At 39.6% G+C, this 26078-nt stretch overlaps 1 protein-coding gene across 1 annotated transcript in view; it reads left to right on the top strand.

Moving 5' to 3' along the window:
* Positions 1–20634, top strand: part of R3HDM1 (R3H domain containing 1) — a 95115-nt gene extending 74481 nt beyond the window's left edge. The window contains exons 21-26 of the mRNA XM_052636283.1: positions 12910–13013; positions 14965–15131; positions 16575–16719; positions 18127–18209; positions 18535–18619; positions 19502–20634. Coding sequence (XP_052492243.1) covers positions 12910–13013; positions 14965–15131; positions 16575–16719; positions 18127–18209; positions 18535–18619; positions 19502–19863 — 946 coding nt within the window. The 3' untranslated portion in view covers positions 19864–20634. The remainder of the gene's footprint in view (positions 1–12909; positions 13014–14964; positions 15132–16574; positions 16720–18126; positions 18210–18534; positions 18620–19501) is intronic.
* Positions 20635–26078: the final 5444 nt, after the last annotated feature.

Raw genomic sequence — 26078 nt, 5'->3', positions numbered from 1 at the left:
CAGTATTCTTGCCTGGAAAATCCCATGGATGGAGGAACCTGGTAGGCTGTAGTCCATGGGGTCACAAAGAGTTGGACACAACTGAGCAACTTCACTTTCTTTCTTTTACTCAGGTTGTCACAGGTGGTGAATCAGTTATTGGGACCAGTGAGATTCAGAGTGCTTGTTCTTTGTTAACTGCTTCATTCTTTATATTATTAATGAATTAAATGTTGTGATGCTCAGACTGCTACAGTCCCCAAATGGATTATATGGATTACTTACAGCATCTTCAGGGAACACAGTACATGTCTGCTAAGTAATGTTCAGGAAGCTTGTTTGCCAATCATTGACAGTAAGATGTCAAAGGGTTTAAAAAGGCAGAAAACCAAATGACTTCTTTCTTTTTGTTGTTGTTGTTTTTGTGTGTTTTTTTGCATTTTTATTTTTCTTTCCTTCAAGTGACTTCTTAGAACATATTTTCTTGCCATCTTTTCTTGAATTTTCAAAGATATCTTTCATAGCTGGTAAAAGCTATAGATATGTGGGGCTTGCTTTTCAGGTAAATTAATTATTAATTAAGAATACATTTTCTCCCATCAAAAAAATAATAACTTGAAATAACAATCATAATATTTGCAAAACCATAAAGAGAAGAGAGGAATGATGACAGTAACATTTTTCAATTTTGGTACCTTTTATTTCATTTTCTTGCCTCATCGCCCTGGCTAGAACCTTAGTGTTAGGTTCAGTACACGTTGAGAGAGCTGACATCCTTATCTTCATGACTGGAGAGCATTCAGTCTTCCACCTTAAGTATAATGTTAGTTGTGGATTTTCTTTTGGTGGGGGGGGGGGATATATTAAAATTTTAATGCATATGTTAAAGATACAAAATTAAGGCTCTTCATTGCAACAAAAAGTTAGAAACATGGTATATTTATACCATACATTATCAACAGGGGCAATGTTGATAGCTTATAGTGAACGGTGTTGGATTCTTGATCTCCGAAGAAGATGATTTAGCTTTGGGACCAGGGACCAGGCTTGATCACTCAAGAGCTTTTTTGCAGAGTTTTATTAAAGTATGAAAAGGGGCAGAGAAAGCTTCTGACATAGACATCAGAAGGGGAACGGAGAGTGCCCCAGTTGTGGATTTTCTGTAGGTACTCTGTATCATGTTGAAAAAAAATATACATTAATTGATTTTCAGATATTAAATGACACAGGGATAAATCACATTCAGTCGGATTTTCGCATTTATGACTTCTCATAGTCATAAGATACTGGTCTGTTGTCTTGTGGTGCCTTTGTCTGGTTTTAGTTTTAGGGTAATATAGAATGAGTTGGGAAGTACAGTTTTCTGTTTTGAAAAAAAGTTTATGAAGAATTATTGTTAACTTTTCTCTGTGATAAAGTGATGAAGCCTTGTATGCCAGGGTGTGTGTGTGTGTGTGTGTGTGTGTGTAAGTTGTTTTATGATTACGACTTCAATCTCTTCATTTGTTACAGGTCCACTCTGATAATCTGTTTATATCTGATTATCAGTTTCTACATGAGTTTGTTTTGGCAGTTTGTATGTTTCTAGGAGCTTGATCTATTTTCTTGGTATACAGTTTTTTACACTATTTCATTATCCTTTTTATTTCTGTAGTCTGTAGTAGTCTCCCTTCTTTGTTTCTGATTCTAGTAATTTGAGTTTTCCTTCCTTTTTTCTTGGTCAGTTAAACAAAAAGTTGTCATTATTGATCTTTTCAATGATCCAGCCCTTGGTTTCTATTCATTTTCTCTTTTCTGTTCTCTGTTTTGTTTATTCCCATTATAATCTTTCTTCTTCACTTCCTTTGGTTTGCTTTAAGCTTGGTGAACTCTTCCCCCAGGCCACCCCCAGTGTCTTAACATGAAAATGAAGATTATTGATCTGAGATTTTTTTTTTTAATTTTGTTTACTTATTTTTGGTTTTACTGGGTCTTCATTGCTGCATGCAGGCTTTCTCTAGTTGTGGCAAGCCCAGCATAGCCCCCACTCTCCATTAGTGGCGCATGAAGTTCTCATTTTCTGTGCCTTCTCTTATTATGGAGCATGGACTCTGTGGGATACAGGCTTCAATAGTTGTGGCACACAAGCTTGTTGGTTGCAGCACATGGACTCTTAGAGTGCATGGGCTTACACAGTTGTGGCTCACAGCCTTAGTTGACCCATGGCGTGTGGAATCTTCCCAGACCAGAGATTGAACCCATGTCCCCTGCATTGGCAGGTGGATTCTTTACTACTGCACCACTAATGAAGTACTTTCTTCCTTTTTAATATTGGCATTTACGATATAATTTTCCCTCTAAACTCTTGCTGTATCAGCATTCCGTAAGGTTTGGTGTGTTATGTTTTCATTCATCCCAAAGTATTTTCTGGTTTCTGATTTGATTTCTTTTTTGACCTATTGGTAGCTTAGTATTGTAATGTTTAATTTCTGCTTACATGTGTGTGTCCCAACTTTATCCTGCTGTTGATTTCTAATTTCATTTCTTTGTTGTTGGAGAATTTACTTTTTATTATTTCTGTCCTTTTAAAATTATTGAAGTTCACTTTATCGCCCAGCATATGGTCTATCCTAGAGAATATTCCACGTATACTTGAAAAGATTGTAAGTTCTGTTATTGTTGGAGAGTGTTCTGTGGATGTCTTTTAGGTCTAGTTAGTTTGTAGTGTTGTCCAGGGTTTCTGTTCCTTGTTGATCTTCTGTATTGTTGGTCTGTTCCTTGCTGAAAGTGTAGTATTGGGAATTCCCTGGCAGTCTGGTGGTTAGTACTCCACACTTGGACTGCCATGCACCTGGGTTCAATCCCTGGTTGGGGAACTAAGATCCAGCAAGCTGTTGAGTTAAGAAAATGTTATATTGAAGTCTCCAACTACTATCATTGAATTGTATGTTTCTCCTTTCATTTTTCAGTGTATGTCTCACATATTGCTCCTTTAGTAGGAGCTGATAAGTTTATAACTTAAATATTCCTGATCTTTTTTTCATTATGAAATGCTTTGTCTCGTACAGTTTTTGCCTCAAAGTCTGATTTGTGTGATATTAATATAGACACACCAGCTTTCTTGATTACTATTTATTTGACATATCTTTTACTGTCCTTTGGTTTTCAGCCTTCGTGTCTCCTATAGACAGCATATATTAATAGTTGGATCATTTTTTACCCTTCTGACATCTGTCTTTTGGTTGAATTGTTTAATGCATTCACATTTAATGTTATTACTGATGTACTTGCCTTATGTCTGCCATTTTGATTTTGTTATTTATTTCCTCTGTCTAGAGGGCGTTTTTTTTTAGTGTTTTTTCTAGGATTTATCATGTGTGTCTTAACCTATCCAATCAGCTTCTGACTTAGGCTAGCTTAATTCTAGTGAAATAGAGAAAAGTTACTCCTACATAACTGGTCTTTTCCCCTACTTCTCCTGATATTCTTGTTATGCATATTATATTAATGTTACAAACACAATACATTGTTATAATGATAATTACCTTACTATCAGTAGGCATTTTCTTAGCCCATACAGCTTTGTTCCTATCCACATCCTTTGTGCTATTATTGGCACATATGTTACATTTCTATATGTTATAGGTCTGACATTACATTATGTACATATTATTTTATACATTTGCTTCTTAAATCAGAAAAAAAGGGAAAATGTTCATTTCTGCTATCTTTCCAAGTACATGAATACCTGTACTTGGTTGTGTTAGTTTGTTCAAGCTGCCACAACAAAATATCATAGACTAGGTGGTGGCATAAACAACAGAAGTTTATTTTCTCATTGTTCTGGATACTGAAAGTCCAAGATCAAGGTACCAGAAGGGTTGATACATGCTGAAGGCTCTTCCCTTGATTTGTAGATGGCCACTTTTCTCATTGTGAGCTCATTTGGTGTTTCTTCAGTGTGTTCAAGCAGAAGGAGAACAAGCTCCCTGATGTCTTCTTGTAAGAGCACTAATCCCATTGGACCAGGGCCGCACCCACATGACCTCATCTAACCCTAGTTACCTCTCCATGGCCCCATTTCCAAATACCATTGTATTAGGTTACAGCTTCAACATATGAATCTGGGAGATGCAAACATTAAGACCATAATACTGTACTTTCTGTGTTTATTCTAGTTAGTGCCTACTGTAAGGTGTGCCAGCAACAAATTCTCAGTTTTTACTTAAAGTCTTTGTTTTGCCTTCATTTTGGAAAATAGCTTTACTGAATTTAAGAATCTGCTGACAGGTATTTTTCCTTGACCATTTTGAGTATGTTATCCCACTGCCTTCTGACTTGCATAGTGTCTGCTTAGAAGTCAGCTGTAAATCTTACTGGGGTTATATTATAAATAACTAATCATTTTTCTTATACTGCTTGTCTTTGACTTTCAGTATTTTTACTGTGGTATCTCTTTGGGTCTCTGCATTTATTCTGCTAAAAGCTTTTTTCAGGATCCTGGATGAATAGGTCATTGTTTTTTTCAATAAATTTGAACTGTTTTCAGCCATTTTTTCTTGGAATATCTTTTCTGCTCTCATCTCTGATAATCCCCATTATATGTGTGTTAGTTTGTTTAACAATGCCCCACATTTCTCTGGAGCTCTTTTTTCTGTGTCCTTATTTCTCTCTGTTCTTTAGCTTGTGTAATCTTTCAGTCTGTCTCCAAGTTCATTTATTCTTTCTTCTGCCAATTAACATCTGCTGCTGGGCCTTTCTAGTGAATTTTATATTTTAGCAGTTTTTTAACTCCATAATTTCCATTTGGTACCTTTTAATATAATATAAAATGGACTGTAATGGGTGAATTTAACTCAGCTGACCATTATATCTACTGCGAGCAGGAATCCTTCCAAGAAATGGAGTAGCCATCATGGTCAACAAAAGAGTCTGAAATGCAGTACATGGATGCAATCTCAAAAACGACAGAATGATCTCTGTTCATTTCCAAGGCAAACCATTCAGTATCAGAGTAATCCAAGTCTATGCCGCAACAAGTAATGCTGAAGAAGCTGAAAGTGAATGGTTCTATGAAGACCTACAAGACCTTTTAGAACTAACACCCAAAAAAGATGTCCTTTTCATTATAGGGGACTGGAATGCAAAAGTAAGAAGTCAAGAAACACCTGGAGTAACAGTCAAATTTGGCCTTGGAATATGGAATGAAGCAGGGCAAAGACTAATAGAGTTTTGCCAAGAAAATGCACTGGTCATAGCAAACACCCTCTTCCAACAACACAAGAGAAGACTCTACACATGAACATCACCAAATGGGTCAACACCGAAATCAGATTGATTATATTCTTTGCAGCCAAAGATGGAGAAGCTCTGTACAGTCAACAAAAACAAGACTGGGAGCTGACTGTGGCTCAGAGCATGAACTCTGTTTTGCCAAATTCAGACTTAAATTGAAGAAAGTAGAGAAAACCACTAGACCATTCAGGTATGACCTCAATCAAATCCCTTATGATTATACAGTGGAAGTGAGAAATAGATTTAAGGGCCTAGATCTGATAGATAGAGTGCCTGATGAACTATGGAATGAGGTTCATGACATTGTACAGGAGACAGGGATCAAGACCATCCCCGTGGAAAAGAAATGCAAAAAAGCAAAATGGCTGTCTGGGGAGACCTTACAAATAGCTGTGAAAAGAAGAGAAGTGAAAAGAAGAGAAGTGAAAAGCCAAGGAGAAAAGGAAAGATATAAGCATCTGAATGCAGAGTTCCAAAGAATAGCAAGAAGAGATAAGAAAGCCTTCCTCAGCGATCAATGCAAAGAAATAGAGGAAAAGAACAGAATGGGAAAGACTAGCGATCTCTTCAAGAAAATCAGAGATACCAAGGGAACATGTCATGCAAAGAAGGGCTCGATAAAGGACAGAAATGGTGTGGACCTAACAGAAGCAGAAGATATTAAGAAGAGGTGGCAAGAATACACAGAAAGAAGAACTATACAAAAAAGATCTTCACAACCCAGATAATCACGATGGTGTGATCACTCACCTAGAGCCAGACATCCTGGAATGTGAAGTCAAGTGGGCCTGAGAAAGCATCACTACGAACAAAGCTAGTGGAGGTGATGGAATTCCAGGTGAGCTGTTTCAAATCCTGAAAGATGATGCTGTGAAAGTGCTGCACTCAATATGCCACCAAATTTGGAAAACTCAGCAGTGGCCACAGGACTGGAAAAGGTCAGTTTTCATTCCAATCCCAAAGAAAGGCAATGCCAAAGAATGCTCAAACTACCGCACAATTGCACTCATCTCATATGCTAGTAAAGAAATGCTCAAAATTCTCCAAGCCAGGCTTCAGCAATACGTGAACCATGAACTTCCAGATGTTCAAGCTGATTTTAGAAAAGGCAGAAGAACCAGAGATCTAATTGCCAGCATCTGCTGGATCATGGGAAAAGCAAGAGAGTTCCAGAGAAACATCTATTTCTGCTTTATTGACTATGCCAAAGCCTTTGACTATGTGGATGACAATAAACTCTCGAAAATTCTGAAAGAGATGGGAATACCAGACCGCCTGACCTGCCTCTTGAGAAACCTATATGCAGGTCAGGAAGCAACAGTTAGAACTGGACATGGAACAACAGACTGGTTCCAAATAGGAAAAGGAGTATGTCAAGGCTGTATATTGTCACCCTGCTTATTTAACTTCTATGCAGAGTACATCATGAGAAACACTGGGCTGGAAGAAGCACAAGCTGGAATCAAGATTGCCGGGAGAATTATCAATAACCTCAGATATGCAGATGACACCACCCTTATGGCAGAAAGGGAAGAGGAACTAAAAAGCCTCTTGATGAAAGTAAAAGTGGAGAGTGAAAAAGTTGGCTTTAAAGCTCAACATTCAGAAAACGAAGATCACGGCATCTGTTCCCATCATTTCATGGGAAATAGATGGGGAAACAGTGTCAGACTTAATTTTGGGGGCTCCAAAATCACTGCAGATGGTGACCGCAGCCATGAAATTAAAAGACGCTTACTCCTTGGAAGAAAAGTTATGTCCAACCTAGATAGCATATTGAAAAGCAGAGACATTACTTTGCCAACAAAAGTCCATCTAGTCAAGGCTATGGTTTTTCCAGTGGTCATGTATGGATGTGAGAGTTGGACCGTGAAGAAAGCTGAGCACCGAAGAATTGATGCTTTTGAACTGTGGTGTTGAAGAAGACTCTTGAGAGTCCCTTGGACTGCAAGGAGATCCAACCAGTCCATTCTGAAGGAGATCAGCCCTGGGATTTCTTTGGAAGGAATGATGCTAAAGCTGAAACTCCAATGCTTTGGCCACCTCGTGCGAAGAGTGTACTCATTGGAAAAGACTCTGATTCTGGGAGGGACTGGGGGCAGGAGGAGAAAGGGACGACAGAGGATGAGATGGCTGGATGGCATCACTGACTCGATGGACGTGAATCTGAGTGAACTCCGGGAGTTGGTGATGGACAGGGAGGCCTGGCGTTTTGCGATTCATGGGGTCTCAAAGAGTCAGACACGACTGAGTGACTGAACTGAACTGACTGAATGTAATTTCTCTCTCTTTTATTAATATTCTCTTTTTGTTAATGCAGCCTTGTCACCATTCCATCTTTACTTCCTTAATCATGATTTCCTTTGTTTCTGTGAACATGTCTATAATGTCTATACTGTGGTCTTTCTGATAAATGTGAAAAGTCTTTCTCTTAGGCACTTTCTGTTCCCTGCTTGTGTCCAAAGTAGGGGTTACACTTTCCAGTTTATTTGCATACCTTGTAATTTTTTTAATTGGATATCTTAAATAATGTAGCCAGTGTGGTTATTGTTGTTCACTTGTTTGTTAATTTGTTCACTGACTGACTGGATTACTTTAGTGAAGTCTTTTTAAGCTTCCCAGCACACCAAATGTTCAGCCTCTGATGTTGTTCCTCAAGCAGGGAAAGCTACTTTGGGTATTCTCACAAGTCATCCTAGAATCACAGTGGTTTTGCTAGGACTCTGTTTCTCTTTTTCCTTGACAATATCCACTAACTGCCAGCTGACTACTCTGTTGCTTCCAATTGAATGCTCTGACTCACAGATTGCTCTACAAAGTAATTCAATCAAAATCTGGCTCCTTTGAAGGAAAAGTTTTTGTAGTCAGTATTTGGTTTTTATTCTGCCCTAAGAAAGGATCATTCCTGCTGTATTTTTGCCTATTTCCTTCCTACGAACTAGCAGGCCTACAGTTTAGCCTGAATCTTATATCTCCTCCCAGTTGTCTTTATCGCACCCACTCCTGTTCTTGAAGGGAACAACCACCCACTCCAATATTCTTGTCTGGAGAATTCCATGGACAGAGGAGCCTGGCAGGCAGGGGTCCATGGGATTGCAAAGAGTTAGACAAGACTGAGCGACTTTCACTTTTCGCTGTTCTTGAAAGCACCTGTAGGCGTGAACGTCTTCCCTCTCTGTTACAATTGAAGACCATTCTTTTGAAAAAACATTAGATGCTATCTGTTTTATGACCTGTTTTCTCCCCAGAAATCTCTGAGCCAGGGCTCAGAAGATGGGGGTGTGGACAGTGATTAGCTTTTCTTGAGATAACACCCTACCCTATAAGCTGATCACTTGGTGGAGGGTGAGGAGACCACAGCCTAGGATCACTGGCATGAAATCACCACTTCAGGAGATGGGGCAAGGGTAATCTGACCAGAACCCCAGTATTCTCAGCACACCACACCCACAGTAGATCCTCTGTCCTATACATGGATTGTGAAGGAAAAGGAGTTCCCATCTCTCACCTTCATTCACTCAGAATTTAGCTTCAGCAGCAGGTACCTGGGAGCAGGATGAGAAAGCTGACATACCACTCTTAGGAAGAAACCCTCCCTCTGGGTGTTGTGGGGAGAGGCAGCTCTGTGTTCTTTGCTGCAGTGGTCTTGAGTAGGCTGTTTTCACTGAGAGAAGCAGGAGGGAGTGATATTATTTCAAATACCAGACTCATCTTTCTTTCCAGCTTTTCATAGATGTTCTTGAATAGATGTTTCTATTTTGCTTTCCATCCTTAGGATCATTTCTATCACCTTTAATAGCTTTCACCAGTCTCAGTGGGGAGATAAGGTGAGTAAACTCAAGCTGTTGTGCCAGAAGTCACTCTCTAATAGGTGAAATTTAGTTCAAAAAATAAGAAATTGTATTATTTGGCCTCCTATCTTTTGAAATTATTTTAAAAGATTTTATGAAGCTGTTTGAGAAATGGGATGCCTCTTCTCCAGCTATATCACACAGCAGGTGTACAAGCATCTTCCTGAGTGCCAGTGGCAATGTTACGGTCTCACAGTAGGAGCAGACTTAATAAGTAGCTAAGGTATTCTCAAAAAGAGCACCTTAGGACCAGCTGTACTAAAACTAAAATTACTGTTTGGTGAATGTTTTCTGCCACTTCAGTGAGCTAGTAAAGTGATATATCCATAGGTCCACTAACATAGGTGCTTGATGAGAACCAGTTTATACTAGTGGGTTGGTGAGAATATGGCCCATTTCAAACTCAGTCATTCACCAGAAGCACTATAGATATCTTTGTGTTTGATTGTGTTTGATAATAGCTGCCCATAAATTTCTCAAATCAAAGGCATCTTTCATGTAAAGTATGCAGTGCAGACCCTCTGGTCTCATTCAAGTACTTGAAAACTGCAAGTTTGTTTTTAAGGAAAACATTAGCCCTTACTGCAAGTACTTCTGCATCCCAGCTACTTTTTAAAGGGAAGTAATCCTCTCTTTGGGCAAGATTTCCCTTTTATCCTCTCAGTTACCCAGTAAAATAGGAACTGTGTTTCATATCTTCTGTCAAAGGACTACATTCCTCTGTAATTAACTACTTGCTTTAAATTCATCATAGAATACAATTATGATATGTCTATAATCCAGCACCTGCCAAAAGCTTACATACTTGCTTCCTTTATCATCCTGGCAGAGTCTTATAATTCTCTGGATTCAACACTTTGTCTTAGCTGCCAGGATACAAAGTAGATTCAGTTCTCAGTGAAAGCAACAATCTTATCCTAGATGTCCCGACACCTTTTTGTTTTGTCTCTGAAATATTAATATTTTCTCTGTTTTTTAGTCTGCATAGTTTTGTTTTTTCCACTATTTCAGATTGAAAATAGGTGAGCTATAAATGAAATACATCTAGGAACAGAAGCATTTAACCAGAAAACCTAAAAAAATCGACCATTTGCATTTAAGGGAAAACTCCAGATATTGGACAACAGAAGTTTTACTTGACATTCATTTTCATTAATTGAGCATATTAGTTTGGTCAAATTCAAATTGGTTGAGGGCTTATTTATATTGTCCTAAATAGACACCCTCTTCATAAAAAATAAATAAAGTGGAAATCATTTTGAATTACAAAACGCTTTTATGGCAGAAAGCTAATATTTCTTCCAGAGAGAGCAAACCTGACTGAAGTCTGTCCTTCAGATGAATTGAAGGTGGTTTATATTTCAGAAGATCACAGGCCATACTGCGACATCTGAAGAAGATTCAGATTATTAATTAATACTAAATCCCTAATACAACAGTTAAAAGTAGAACCTTTCAAGCAGTTTTCATAGGATATTTTAGTGATTTTAAAATGCATGCATGTTTTTGGAAAATGCAAAAGCAAGTATAAAGAATCAGGAATCAGCAGATATATCTACAACCCTAAGGTGGCTTCTGTTGTCATATTCATATCACATTCTCTCACTCCTTCTTCTCATTGTATGTAGTTTTAGTGCTTCCCTGATAGCTCAGTTGGTAAAGAATCCGCCTGTAATGCGGGAGGCCCCAGTTCAATTCCTGCATGGGGAAGATCTGCTGGAGAAGGGTTAGGCTACCCACTCCAGTATTGTTGGGCTTCCCTTGTGGCTTAGCTGGTAAAGAATCTGCCTGCAGTGCTGAAGACCTTGGTACGATCCCTGGGTAGGGAAGACCCCCTGGAGAAGGGAAAGGCTACCCACTCCAGTATTCTGGCCCAGAGAATTCCCTGAACTGTATAGTGCACAGGGTCGCAAAGCCTCAGACATGACTGAGCGACTTTCACTTTCATGTAGTTTTAACATAGTTAAGATCCTATTGGATTTTCATCCCAGTGAAGGAAGAAGAACCTAAAGTCCTTCTATCCTATGGTGTAGCTTTCTGTTCGACCCAGTCACTGTACATTTTACAAACTATGCCTGAGCTGTATTATTTCTACAGGTGGCCAGTACTCATAACACATTCTGATCATAATTAACATCAGTTTTAGAAAGTACTACTTTTCCAATTTGTCATATGGCCCAAAATCACTTTTTGTGAATTCATCCCTTTGCATTCCTTTCTTACTGTTATTGAACTACACTGAGTTACTGCCACAGAAAACAGTAAAACTTTACATATTATTATTAGTTGGAGAATTGTCAGCCTGAGCTAGAGAATCATTTATAAACTTTTCATTACAGACATTTTAAAATATACATTAATGTAAATAGAAGTGCACTGAAGCCCCCATGTACCATCACTTAGTTTCTGCATTTATTAATTAATAATAACTAATCTGTTTTCATTGAAACTTCTACTTCATCCTCCTCTCATGTTATTTTAAAATAGACCGAAGTATTGTATTATTTCATTTATGAGTATTTCATTATAGGTATCTCTAAAAGGTTTTTTTAAACCTACCTAGCTTAAGAGTACTATTTCACATTCTAAAAAATTTAACAATTAATTTCTTAATTATATCAAATACCCAGTTGGTCTTTGTTTTAGAATACTGCTTATGTTTTCACACACTTGTGTTGTAGAGTGTCCCAGAGCCTGAATCTGACTGATTGTGTCATCATGGTGTTAACATGTCTCCCTGTATTCTTTGTAATTCAATCGTTGGCTCAAATGTGTATTTTTGATGCAGTTATGTGAGATGTAAATGCAGAAAGTGATTAAAGCTATATTAAGAAATAAAATACTATGTAAAGAAAATTGACTTAAATGATGAAAAAGGATGGTAACAGGGTTTTATAGTAAATGAAGATAGTTTCCAGTTACTTCAGAATTCTCAGAATTCACAGTATTGCTCTATGAGTTTCACTTTTTTCCTGAAAAATTGTTAAACAGGGAAAACCTTAAAGACATTTTACAATAACAGCCTTTTATTTTTGTCAGTATTTATATTAGAATGTCAGAATCATGTTCTAGTGTTTATTTTATTCCTTATATATTACATTTTTTAAGGAATAAAATCTTTTTTCTGTCTCATCATTGTCCAACTGCATATTTTCTTTTCTAAAATATAGCTGCTGCTACTGCTGCTAAGTCGCCTCAGTCGTGTCCGACTCTGTGCGACCCCATAGATGGCAGCCCACCAGGCTCCCCCGTCCCTGGGATTCTCCAGGCAAGAACACTGGAGTGGGTTGCCGTTTCCTTCTCCAGTGCATGAAAGTGAAAAGTGAAAGTGAAGTCACTCAGTCGTGTCCGACTCTTAGTGACCCCATGGACTGTGGCCCACCAGGCTGCTCCGTCCATGGGATTTTCCAGGCAAGAGTGCTGGAGTGGGGTGCCATTGCCTTCTCCAAAATATAGCTTAGAGAGATTCAAATAAAGTACTTTTTTATTTTGTAAAATTAGTGAGTTTTTTCTTTTTAAAATAATTACTTGAACAGTACAAAAACCCTATTTAGAATAAGTTTTAAAGAATAAGAGCAATAAAATCAGCAGGTTTTTTTTTATATCTGTGTTATAAAAACTGATTTTTATTCAAAAAGTAATAACTCACAATTTATAAGAGTTAATTTGACTTGTACTAAGCTTACTACTTGAAAAATAATTTATTTTTAATAAATTTCCAGGACTGTTCATTCAAAGAGTCTTTACAGTCATCTCCATCTCATTGTGCTGTGTTTTTGTATTTGTTTTATTTTTTTCCCCATAGCTCATCAGTAGGTTACTTGCAACATCCAGGATCAGAACAAGTACAGTTTCCTCGAACTACTTCACCATGCAATTCCCAGCAGCTCCAAGGCCACCAGTGTGCAGGTATGAATAGATAATTGGGGCCGGGGGGTAGGTGGCAGGGATGGTTTGTCCATTTGAGAAATAAGTTCCTTGGACATTTCTAGGAAAAAGGTTTTCAACTTATTAGGTGCTGAGATATGCCCAGGATATTCAGGGCACATGAGAAGTCAGGTTTAACAGGTTCAGTCCACTTCTTCCCTTTCCCCTGCTACCAGTACCCCTGCTCTCTATTTCTCCTCAGGCTCTCCTTCCTGCCTGCCTCATTATTACTGATATTCTTTCTTTCATTACTCTTTGGGTTCTTCCTCGGAAATTCAACCACTTCCCAAGCTTCAACCTTGGCTTTTCGCCACTGTCTCCCAAATTTGTTTCTGCCACAACAAGACCACATAGCCAACTGCCTATTGGACATTTCCTAACCAGGAATATGTCAAAGGCACTGTAGGTTTAGTATTTCTCCCTTTTCATCCCCTTCTTCACCTTCCATATTGGGACCAGTACAGATTTCAAAATCCTACCTCTCTTGCGTTCTCCTCGTTCACACTTAGGCTGTCACCATTTCCTCACATCCGTTACCTTCTTTCCTTCTTCACTGCTTCTACTTTTGCTTCTTTCATGTTGTCCGCATACCCAGCCTTCCTCCTCCCCAACACGTACACACATACGTACACAGTTCACGAATTATCATCCCGAAACAGATGTCTCTTCATGTCATTCCTCTGAGTTAAAAATCTGCATAGATTCTCCGTTTCCACTCCCTGGTAATTAACCCTCAGAACTCTCTTTCTAGAATGCACTATGCTTTCTCATGCCAAAGATACTTTTGTACCTGTTCTTCCCTCCTCCTGGTGTGCCGCTCCAGCATCCAATTGCCAAAATCCTGCGTACCTTTAAAATTTGACTCAGAAATCATGTCTTCTGCAAAGTCTTGCTCAGTCCTTAAAACTGAGTTTGTTGCTTTGTTTTCTCTGCTTCCTTAGTTTCTTAAACAATCCTTTATCATAAGACCATATTTTATTATAATGCTCTGTTGACATATGTAATCTCTCGAAGAAACAGAGAAACAATAGATGATTATCAAATATATGACTAATAATGGCTGCATCAGTCTGGGCTACTGTGGCCAAGGAGAACCTTGAGATACTCCTAAGCAGTCAGCCCTTCTGTGGTGTGCCTAGCCAGGTCAGGTTGGTGCTAATTCTGGGGAACTGGAAATTCCCAATACGGTTACTGCCGTGCAAACAGTGGTCCTGGAGGCAGGCCCCAGGGTACCTTCCCTTACACTGAAACGGTGAGTGGCAGTTACATTCCCAACACTAGTAGTGCTGCAGTACTGGTGCCACAGCAGGAATAAACCAGCTGTCAGTGGTTGTTCATGTGACTATTCCAGCTCTTTTAAAGTCAGCCATCGTGGTCTTCCTAGCCATTTTCAAATGAGAAAATACAGTAAAAGAGGGTAAATAATCTTCTCTGAGTCATAGGACATTTCAGAGCACTGAAATTATGCTTTCTGAATCCCATATGCCAAACTTTTCCCTACCACATGCAACTGCGTCACTCAAAAGATGTCTTTTTACCATATATCAAAATTTCTGGAGGGTACTTCTTTTTCCCAGCTTTCCTTTATGTATTTAGAATAATGCTTATTTGAAAATAAATTTACTTTAAAAATTAGGCACTTTTATAGGTCATATCACAATTGTGCTTCTCTCTACTAGGTCTTTTAGGTAATTGGACGTTCCTGACCTATTATGTTTAGGATAAGTGTGATATTTAGGTCTATGGAGTCAATTTCAATGTTTTTTTAAACACACAACACTTGTATGAAGCATCAAAGCTTAAATCTGGCTTACATAAATAACAATAAAATTTTGGTCCGATATAAAAGTATTGTCATTATCTTGGTGTTTAAAGAAACTAGCCATTTGCTAAAGTGTGCTAACTGCTGGGTCCTAATTCTGATTTTCAATAGCACCACCTCCACCTGGTGGCGGAATGGTGATGATGCAGCTCAGCGTACCAAACAATCCGCAGTCTCGTGCCCATTCACCCCCACAGTGGAAGCAGAACAAGTATTACTGTGATCACCAGAGAGGACAGAAGTGTGTGGAATTTAGTAGTGTAGACAATATTGTTCAGGTAAGATGCTTCTTTTGTCTATTTTAATTTTAAAACCTTCAACACTTAGTCACATAAGGTTGACCAACCTATAAGATTGATGCTGAATTTAAAATCTTTTCAAACAGATTAGTAAAGAAGTTTGGACATTCTCTATAGCCAGATAATTTAAATACTGTTTCCCAATGTTTGGATAAGTAAACATTTTTTTAATTTAGAAATTAAGAAGATAAACTAGATCTGAATTTTATTAAAGAAAATGAATTAAGTTGCTATCTTGCCTTTCCCATATGAACTGCATTTTACTGTAACCGGAAGGTTGATGAGGGAAGGCTCTTCATCATAGAAGAAATGCAATCAATTAATCTAAAAACACTGATAGAATTTTAAAAGCGATATTTTGGAATCCTATTAAAGTAACGAACAAAGAAACATCAAAAACATCAGGAAAAGTTTTATGAGAAGCTTTCAAATAGGTAGATTAGACAGACAACACTTGAAGCAACTGATCAATTGTAGCATCAATTAAAGTGGGCCCACGTTCCATCTCTGATCAAGAAACTAAGGAATCCATAAGCTGTGCCTGGGCAGCCAAAGAAAATAGTACCTGAATCTAATCAAGCCTCTCTGAGTCTAGCTATTACTTTACAGAAAATACAGGAAGAAAATAAAAAACAGTTTATAGGTACCACAGATATTTTATTGGACAAATTGCCTATTTCTTTAACAAACAAATGGCATTTTGAATCGAAGGATGAGTCTATTATAAATTTAAAGACTCAAGAGTTCTAACAATCAGATGCAATGTATGGGGATCTTCCTTGAAAACCAGGCAAAAGACATTTTGGGGCAAAATGAATAAATATATTCAAAGTGCTAAACTTTAAAAAAAATAAACAACTGTCAACCAAGAATTTTATATCTAGTAAAACTGTTCTTTAGAAGTGAGGGAGAAATTAAAAATTTCTAGATAAACAGAATTTGAGACCTGCCCTACCAGAAATTCTCAAAGAAGCCACTGCAGAGGGAAATGAAAGTACAATACTAAACAGTAATATGAAGCCATACTAGGGGAGAAAACTCTCAGTTAAGTACATGGACAATTTTAAAAGCTAGGAAAATTCTACCAGTATGGTGTATAGTGTATATTTTCTAATGGAAAAGTATCTACAATACTATTTTAAAAGTACAAAAGTAAAATTCAAAAATAGGATGTATAGTCTGTTTCCATTTTTGTAAAGCAGATACATGGATACATGTGCATAGAAACAGTGTTACTAGTGTTTATCCTTGGGAATTGGAAATTATAAATTTCTGTACTGTTTTAATTTCTTAAATAACAAGCACCTATTATAATGTAATGTGTACATATTTGTAACCAGAAAGAATAAAAATTTCTGTCCAAAAGGAACTCTTCAAAAACCCTGACTAAAATGTTGACCTGTTTTCTTGATATAATTGCAGCACAGTCCTCAACTCAGTAGTCCCATTATTTCACCAGCTCAGTCACCAGCACCAGCTCAGCTGTCTACCCTGAAAACTGTCCGTCCCTCTGGACCACCACTTGCCATCATACCCCAGTTTTCTAGACCTTTTGTCTCTGGGCAAGGTAAGTGCAGAAAGCTAGTCACAGCCTCAGAGAATTTTAAGACATCCATTCACTCCCCATCAATTTGTAATTTACCTGATACTGCTCCCTTCCCTTTTCCAAAGGACTGCATTTTCACCTTCCTCGGGCATTTTTGTTTGTTACCATTTTCTCTCCTAACCTTAATGTTTCATCACAATTAATAATTAATTAATGGTACTTACCTGGCAGTACACTGGTTAAGACTCTACACTTCCTCTGCAGGCATCACAGGTTTGATCCCTGGTTGGGGAACTAAGATCCCAAATGTCACAACTAAGCCCTGGCACAGCCAAGTAAATATATAAGTAAATATTTTAAAAATAATAATAATGTCTTAAAGACTCATTAAAAAGGAAAGTAGTATCTGAATTTTTAAGAACAAGCTATATGGTAATTTCAAAAAGGAAGACAAACAGATGTCCATTAAGCCCTTGAAAAGGTATTCAACATCATTCATTAAGGAAAGGAGTATTAAAATCTCAATGAAATACCACTTCACTCCCTCTTTGTGCTTAAAATTGTGTCTCTGGTCTCGGTGCTAAACCTTCTTGTTGTATCTGCCCTTCAGCTAGTGTTTAGGAAGGAGCAAGTATGTCGTGGGTGTGTTCTACCAGGGAGCTGCCCAAGCACCCTGACAGTGTTCATCAGAAAAGAGCTCCACACAGTGGCAAGAGGCTCATGCCTTGCTTGTCTCTATTAGGAAACTGTCAGGAGAAGCACTGTATGATTCCCTGAAGGTGCTCCCTTAGCACCCACCCATAAGCCTCCTCCAGACACTGAATGTGCTGCATTTGGGGACTTACGTTAAAATGAGACTACACAAACATTACAGACAAAACTTTTGCAGTCAGTGTGTGTGAAGCGCTTTCCATGGGATGACTCTAGGCACTAAGGTGTGAAAGAAAATATATTTATAGTAATTAATAATGATTTGAGGGAGATAGAGAGCTTCATGTTTTTCCAAGGTTTCTTTTGTCCCCTGAATGTATGTTCCGTTCACTTTTAACCATCAGAGAAAATGTGGATTTTAGTACCTCAGACGGGTGGAATGAGTTCTTATAGTTCCTTTGGAGGATTTCACGTAGAATGTTAAGGTTTACACAGAAGTTTCTCTCCATGCTAACTTGTCTACCAGCTCCTCCCACTTCACCTCCTTCATAACTCTTGTTGTTAGTCCCTCCTGCTTGCAGAAGTTTACCCCAGCTCTTTGAAGGATATGTGGAAGCTTTTAATTTTTAAAAAAAAAAGATGTTAATGCCTCCACTTTTTTATTCTATTTGGTAGAATATGTTCCCTCTCTCATCCTGAGACAACTGAGAAAACTCTGTGAAGTACTTTGTACCCGAATAAAGGAAAATGTGAAAGTGATTTTTTATTAACTTTCAGGAGATGCCAGATACCCGTTACTTGGCCAGACCCTGCAGTACAACCCTCCTGCTGTTCTGCACGGACACATTCCAGCCCAGCAGGTGCGACAGCTGCTGCCCTGGCCCTACCGAGAGCAGAGTGAGGGAGACGGTGGTAGGAGCATCAGTTCCCAGCACAGTCCAGATATGAGGGGTTGGGGGCGGGCGGCAGGAAGCATTGGATGCCATTACTTAGAAAAGACTGACAGCAAGTGATGGGCCAAAGTTCTGCTACCACTGAGGCAGAATTCAGAAGGCCTGGAGGTTGGTTTTTTTTTCTTCTAAAGTACAAACCCCAGACTGACTGCGGTTAGTGTTAAGTGGTCAGACACTACCATTACATTTTGCAGCAGCATCAACCTTATTTCTCATGTTTGTGGATTTTCAGGGTCAATCTGGCAACAGGCATGGCAACCGAGGAAGGAAACAAGCCAAAAAAGCTGCATCCACCGACCTGGGTGCAGGAGAAGCAGGTGTGTCCCCAAGAGGCATCCAGATGTGCTTCTATAAACTGCTGGCCTGAGAGTCTAAAACTGCCACACCACAGAAGTGGGTTTTCCTTGTCTAGAATCCTACACAAAGTCTTAGACAATTATGCTATCTATAAGGCAGGCTTCTTGAATGTTCTTTTAATTCTGTCTCATTTCAGGTTTGGGAGTACTGAAACAAAGGTAGGTTTAGGAGGAGTGCAGGGACCAAAGGGATTCGAAAGAGATGTGAGAGAGGAACAGGTAGAATGAAATGCATTGCCTCTATTCTTAGAGAAAGGAAGTATTCTTTACACCCTTCAGGCAGTATAGTCTGAAGAACAAAAACACCTTTCTGTGCAGAGGGCTTTCAAGTCTGTACCTTAACTTTCTATTCAGTAGCCTTGGGTTTGTTAGGGCAAGTGCTGTTTTAAAGATAACATACAGAATACTTCCCTTGTGGTCCAGTGGTTAAGGCTGCACTTCTCCAATGCAGGAGGCATGGGTTCCATCCCCCATCAGGGAACTGAGATCCCACGTGCCTCACGACACAGCCAAAAAATAAAAACTGAAGATAACGTAGAATTTGACAATGGGAATTTGAAGTTCAGGAACCTGTACCCAGGATCACACACCTAGTCTGAAGAAGCCACTGCACAGGCTGCATTTTGTATGTGAGGCTGTGAGTGTGGCCGGTGGCATGGGCCTCTCTGCACCCCTTGCTTGGGGGTAAGTAAGAAATGTTTAGAAGATGGCCATACCAAGTATAACTTTGTGGATTTGAATGGTTTCAGAAAATTGTGTTCATTTCCTGTGTCATTTGAGTCTGCAGTACGTTCTGCCCGCCTCTTGGTAACGGGGATTAATTCTCTACCTTTTCCATTCTAGTTGTTGGGAAGGTCTTGGAAATTACTGAACTCCCAGATGGAATAACTCGCATGGAAGCCGAGAAGCTCTTTGGGGAACTCTTTAAAATTGGCGCCAAGATCCGGTGGCTCCGGGACCCTCAGTCCCAGCCCCAAATGCGTCGCCACCCGCTCTGCTGTGGCAGTGGCGACAGCACTGTCAACCCCGAACGCTCGAAACCCAGTGACTTGGCCTCCACGTACACCGTCCTAGCCACATTCCCCTCCATCTCCGCTGCGCAGAATGCATTGAAGAAACAAATTAACTCGGTTAACAAGTTTAAGCTGAGAACAAGCAAGAAGCACTATGACTTTCACATTTTGGAAAGGGCAAGTTCTCAGTAACAGCCACCTCAGACCCTTGTGATCCCCCCATCGTCACCCATCTTTAACTGGTTTGGTATCGGGAGCTTCTGTTAACATGATAGAGACTCCTAAGATGTGTGGTCATGGCGTTACAACTTCCGATGACAGGCCGGTGATCCAGCAAAGAGGGGAAAAACACATTTCACCCCAAATGACTGTAGGAATCCACATCAGAATGATACAGAGTTAGCAGCTTTTTCTGAGGAAATGCTGTTCAAATGCCTCCTAACTTTTATAGTTATTTTGTTTTATATTTCTGAATTCTTGTATCAGATCCAAAGCTCTGTTGTACAGCAAATTATTCTTCAAAATGAGTACCACCAGTTGCAACCTGTATTTCTTTTTTGCAGCCAGCACAGTGTGACCCGACATAGAATTTGGGGGAATAAGAATGCAGGAGTGGAGTAGCCAAGTTAAAACTACATGCTGTCTTTTGGGGGGCCCAGTAGGTGACTAAGGAGAGCTCACAAACAAAAGATTACTCTTCCCCTGTATCTCTAAACACAAACAATTTCCAGAAAATAAAGAATTCCCTCATAGGGTCCTTTCCTTATTCACTTAGGTCATATGAACACTGTCAAGTAAATTATGTTCTTAAAACTTCTTAATCACACCACTTAGATTCAAAGGGGAATAGGAATCATTCTAGGCAGGAAAATACTTCCACTTTTTTTTTTCAGTGTCCCTCCAATAACTAAATGTCACTTATTTGCATTCCCTTCCTTGTGGATTTTTTTTTTTTTTTTTTTTTTTTTTTTGGTCACCTGAGGAAATGCATTTGATGAGTGCTGGAAACTTCTTAAGTGGTTTAAAATGTGTTTTCATTGTTTGCAGCGGATCACTGGACATCAAAGATTCATTGCACTTATGAACAAGGAACCTTTTTTTCAATTTGCAAGGCTGTACAATGTGTGCTGATGCAAGCCTTTTTCAGTTCAAAAGAATAAATGTTTACAAATATATACCCACTTTGTCTTTTGTAAGTTAAAATCACCTTTTTAAATGAGAGTCAGTCCTGAAGACTTAACCTATCTTGAAGATTTCATTTTCAGACTTGGGGAAGATGAAAGACATTAAATCCCCTCACTTTACAAATATTCTACAAAGCATCAGTTTCTCTATGGGAGTGTTTTTTGTGGGTATGACTCATGTCATTTTGTCCTCTCATAAGTTAATACCAGTCAGTTGTAGACAATTGTGAGTATGAATGAATATATAGTGAGACAGCTGGAAACAACATTATGATCATTTATAGATAAAGAATTTGTGGTTTTAGCTGATGTTTTGAGCACCCAGTTGTCCAGTTTAGCTCGAGTTCTTTATAGAAAGCTTTCCCCACTTGTCAGCCCAGCAGAATCAAACTGCTAGGAAACCCAAAATGGGGGTGAGGGGAAGGGGATTCTGACATCTGCAGGTTGCCTGGAGCCTGGCTGGCTTCCAGCCCAGACTAGGGGTTTACTTTTTGCAGCTCAAGAGCAATAGGTGTTACCAGACTCTGGGGCAGATATTCTCTCTAGAGCATCTGCAAAGCCCTACTTTGTCCCAGGGAATCCTAAATCCACCGCCCCCCTGCGCACACACAAGCTGGTGTGTTGCGATTATGGATATTGCGCTCCTGAAAGCAGAAGTGGGAGCTGCCTCTCAACCAAGTCAGATTAAGGAGCCAGACAGAGAAGGAAGTAGGAAGGAGCGCTGTGGAAATCACTCACTTCCAAGGACTTGAATTTTTTAATTCTTGACTGTAGAATGTCACAGATGGAGAGGATACATAATTAGGGCCAACACTGCAGCAGGAATTATTTAATCATGGAGGTGGAGACAAAACTACAATCCTGTGATTTATTTCAGTTCTCTGAATATTCTCTTAACTTTTGCTGTAGAAATCCTGGTAAAGTGAGGGGTTATTTTAATTGAGATATAATTGACATTATTCATTTTAGACATACGACATAACAATCTGATATTTATATATATTGCAAGATGTTAATCGCAGTAAGTCTAGTTAACATTCATCACACAGTTATAATTTTTTTTGTGATGAGAATTTCTAAGATCTGTTTAGCAACTTTTAAATGTACAAAACAGTATTAATGACTGAGGTCACCATGCTGTACATTAAATCTAAAGTTTTGCTCTAGACACTTGATTTACTTGGTTTCTGGGAGTTGAAGACTGCTCAGAGGAAGGCAGAGCTGAAGCTGTTGTGAAGTCAGCTCTGAACCTTCACCACCATCATCTCCCCACCCCTGTCCCCAGACAATCACAGGTCCCTGAAACCAAGGAGCCTGCCGTTAAAAAACAACTGTAATGATTAGCTTTAAAATTGGCCTTGAAACTTTAATGTGAACATATTTTAAGTGACCTGTTGATGAGAGTCAACTAATTGAACACCTTTTCCAATATAAGGGCAAATAGCACATAATTTTCATAATCATTCTCAATTGTGTCCAAAGATACTGAATTCGTTTCACAAGCATAATACTTGCTTCTTTAGAATTTTTTCAATATACTTAGATGTATTAAATCCTCATATGCTTTTAAAAATATATATATCCAAATTCCCACCCCCACATACACATTACAAAAATATACATGCATTCCCTCGACTATATTCTGTTCTTTTTGATCAAGAATCTAATTTCATCTGTAGCAAAATGCTGGGAGGAGGAACCATCAAAGGAGGCATTTAAAGATGTGATTTGGTCTAGACTTTAACTGGCCTAAGGACAGCTTCCTGTGGACAGGAATCCGCAGTCCTGGCTGTGGATTTTCCCAGAGCACTGACCGTATTTAGGGGCAGACAGTACTTTTACCAATAAGATGAGTTATTCTTATCTGTATCAATGTCAGCAGCTCCAGCAGCCCCTTTGGGAATGATGGAGGGTATCTGATAACTTTGTGGGCACTTCTGCTACCTTATGTATTAGAAGCTGAGAGTAAAGGCTTACAGGTTTTAAGCTTGTGAATCTGGAGTACAAAATGTGTTTGCCAACAGTAATTTAAAAGAATTAGCTTGTCACCTGAACTAACAAAGTAGGTATCTGAACTCTTCCCCCACACTAAGAAATTGGTTTTTTTGATCCCACCAGGGAGGGATCTATGGCCTGTGAATAGTGCAGAAACCTACAGGTCTCAGTAGAGCCCACAGTGCCAGAATAGCTTGGGAAGAGGCAATCCTCAGCTACCGCAGGAAGCAGAGTTGCGTGCTCCGAAAAAAATGTTAAGTCCAGCAGAGGGCAACCAAGGGCCTGTGTGAAGGTGCCCAGGGCCCCACTGACCCGGTCTCCTGCCTGCACAGTGTTTTGTGTGTTGCCTTCAGAGATGGAGAGCACTAATTCCAGACTCTTCTAGTAACCAGTGTGCACGCATGATGGTGGCAGGATTCAAAACTGGTCCCGTGTTGCTTGGAAATCTTCAAGCCTTTATGAAGTGAAGGTGCTCAGTCGTGTCCAACTCTTTGCGACCCCATGAACTGTAGCCTACCAGGCTTCTCCATCCATGGGATTTTCCAGGCAAGAGTACTGGAGTGGGTTGCCATTTCCTTCTCCAGGGGATCTTACTGATTCAGGGATCGAACCCAGGTCTCCCGTGTTGTAGGCAGACACTTTACCCTCTGAACCACCAGGGAAGCCCAAGCCTTTATGAGCTGATGCTAAAAAAGAACCAGAGACTCATCCATTCAGCTGGTAGCCCTCACCAGCCCAAAAAACAGAGAAGATACAGGTGCTACTTATTCCCCCATGGCCACATGCACTCAGGTTGTGTTTTGCATATTTGTTCATCACTTTTCCCCTTTCGTGTCTCCACTCCGGGTTTGATTTCACCAATATAAGAATATTGGAGGAGTGTAAGGAAGAGACTGCAGGAACTTCTAATCAGAAAACTAAAGATGTTGGTTCTTTGCAGGGGGAGAGAGAATCATTGAAATAGACAAATCATTAGCTACATTACTGCCCACCCCCAAAAAAGGCACATTTTCAATTCTTTCTTGCTGCTTAACAGACCACCCACATTTAGTGGTTTACAGCACTAATCCTGTGTGTCGGGAATTTGGGCAAGGCTTAAAGAGGACAGCTTGGCTCTTCTCCACCTGGTATCAGCTGCACTCAGCTGAACTGGGCTGGAAGTTCCAAAGTGAACTCATGACTGTTGTTGAGTTGCTAAGTTGCGTCCGACTCTTGGTGACCCCATAGATTGCAGCACGCCAGGCTTTTCCTGTCCTTCACCATCTCCCCGAGTTTGCTCAAACTCATGTCCACTGAATCAGTAATGCCATCCAACCATCCTGTCCTCTGTCATCCCCTTCTCCTACCTTCAATCTTTCCCAGCATCAGGGTCTTTTCCAATGCATCTCTTCACATCTGGTGGTCAAGGTACTGGAGCTTCAGCATCAGACCTTTCAATGAATATTCAGGATTGATTTCCTTTAGGATTGACTGGTTTGATCTCCTTGCAGTCCAAGGGACTCTCAAGAGTCTTCTCCAGCAACACAATTCAAAAGTATTAGATACATTTTTGATACTAGAGAAGCTATTTTTGATCTAAGCCTGGTCACAGTGCTTGCTATTGAACAGGTCTCAGTAATAATGACCTTAAGGGAACAATAGAATAGAACAAGCTTGTTATCAGGCAAAAGTAACAATAGCAAAGTTAATAAATCAGTTGTAAAGCTCACAGTTCTGTTTCAATGGTAAAGGTTAGCTCGAAGCACTTTGTTGAACTGTTTTAGAGAATTTCAAACCCCCTCCAGCATTCAGCCACCAGAACAACTGGAACCTAAAGGGTGATGATGTTGACCTTTTCTAACCCTCATGACTTTGGTCAACTAAAGCTTGGACTCAGTAAACTCTGCTCAAGGTATAAGCTGAATTCTCTGCTCAAGCCCTTTCATGAATATGCATGTTAGCCTCAGCTTAAATCTTCCCCAATGTGCTGTTTGGGGAGACACTGCTTTGGGAAAGATCCCTGGTGTTTTCCTTACTTGCTACAAGTAATAAATAAATCCTTCCCTCTCCCAATCTTTGGCTTGGTCGTGTCTTTTGGCTGGACACCCATCAAGACGGAAACCCAGTTCAGGGGTAACAATATTGAAGTCCCAGATGTCATTTCTGTTGGCTAAAAAGAAAAAATCATAGAGTCCACTCACAGCAGAGGCAATAACCCTACCTCTTAATGAGAAAAGCAGCAAAAAGCCATGTAGGATGGAAGAGAATGGTTACAGTCATCTTGAGATAATTTACCACAAGCACAAATACCCAATAAAAGTCCCCACTGACTCTGCCTCCAAATCACGTCCTGAAATTTCTCTCAGGATACTAGGATTCATCTTCATCACCACCGCCCTGGTCCAAGCTGTCATCTTCCTATATTGACTAGAAATGGCCTTCCTAAGACTCTTGAGAGTCCCTTAGACAGCAAGGAGATCAAACCAGTCACTCCTAAAGGAAATCAACCCTGAATACTCATTGAAAAGACTGATGCTGAAGTTGAAGTTCCAATACTTTGGCCACCGAATACGAAGAGCTGACTCATTGGAAAAGACCCTGATGCTGGGAAAGGTTGAGGGCAGGAGGAGAAGGGGACCACAGAGGATGAGATGGATGGTCGGGATGGATGGCATCACTGACTCCGTAGACATGAGTATGCACAAACTCCCGGAGGCAGTGAAGGACAGGGAAGCCTGGTGTGCTGCAGTCCATGGGGGTCACAAAGGGTCAGGTATGACTTAGTGACTGAACAACAAACTGGTCTTCCAACCTCCGCTCTTGTTCCCACATCTTCATAGAGCCAGAATGATGTAAAAGGTAATCAGCTTATGTCATTTTCTCCTGCCCAAATCCCTCAATGACTTCCTCAATCCTGGTTTACAAAACTCAGTCTAGCATACATCTCTGATCTGTTCTTCCCCTCTACCTGGAATGTTTTGCTCCTGACCAACTCCTATATCTTTCATAGAAATGTCATTTCAGCAGAGAAGTCTATAAACCACCCAGTTTCATGTTGCCACCCAAACACAATCACTTTATCTCAATTTTCTGCCTATCATCCCTATCAGATCTTTTATTTTGTTTCTACAACTAGAATATGAATTCCATGAGATCAAAGACCTTACCTTGCTTATACCTTTATTTCCAAACACCCATTAATTGTCAACAAATATTTTTCAACTGTTTAAAAGGCTCAGGAGAACCCTG

Source organism: Budorcas taxicolor, chromosome 2 (genome assembly GCF_023091745.1).
Source record: "Budorcas taxicolor isolate Tak-1 chromosome 2, Takin1.1, whole genome shotgun sequence".
Classification (NCBI taxonomy): Eukaryota; Metazoa; Chordata; class Mammalia; order Artiodactyla; family Bovidae; genus Budorcas; species Budorcas taxicolor.
This window is presented reverse-complemented; position numbering and strand designations above follow the sequence as displayed.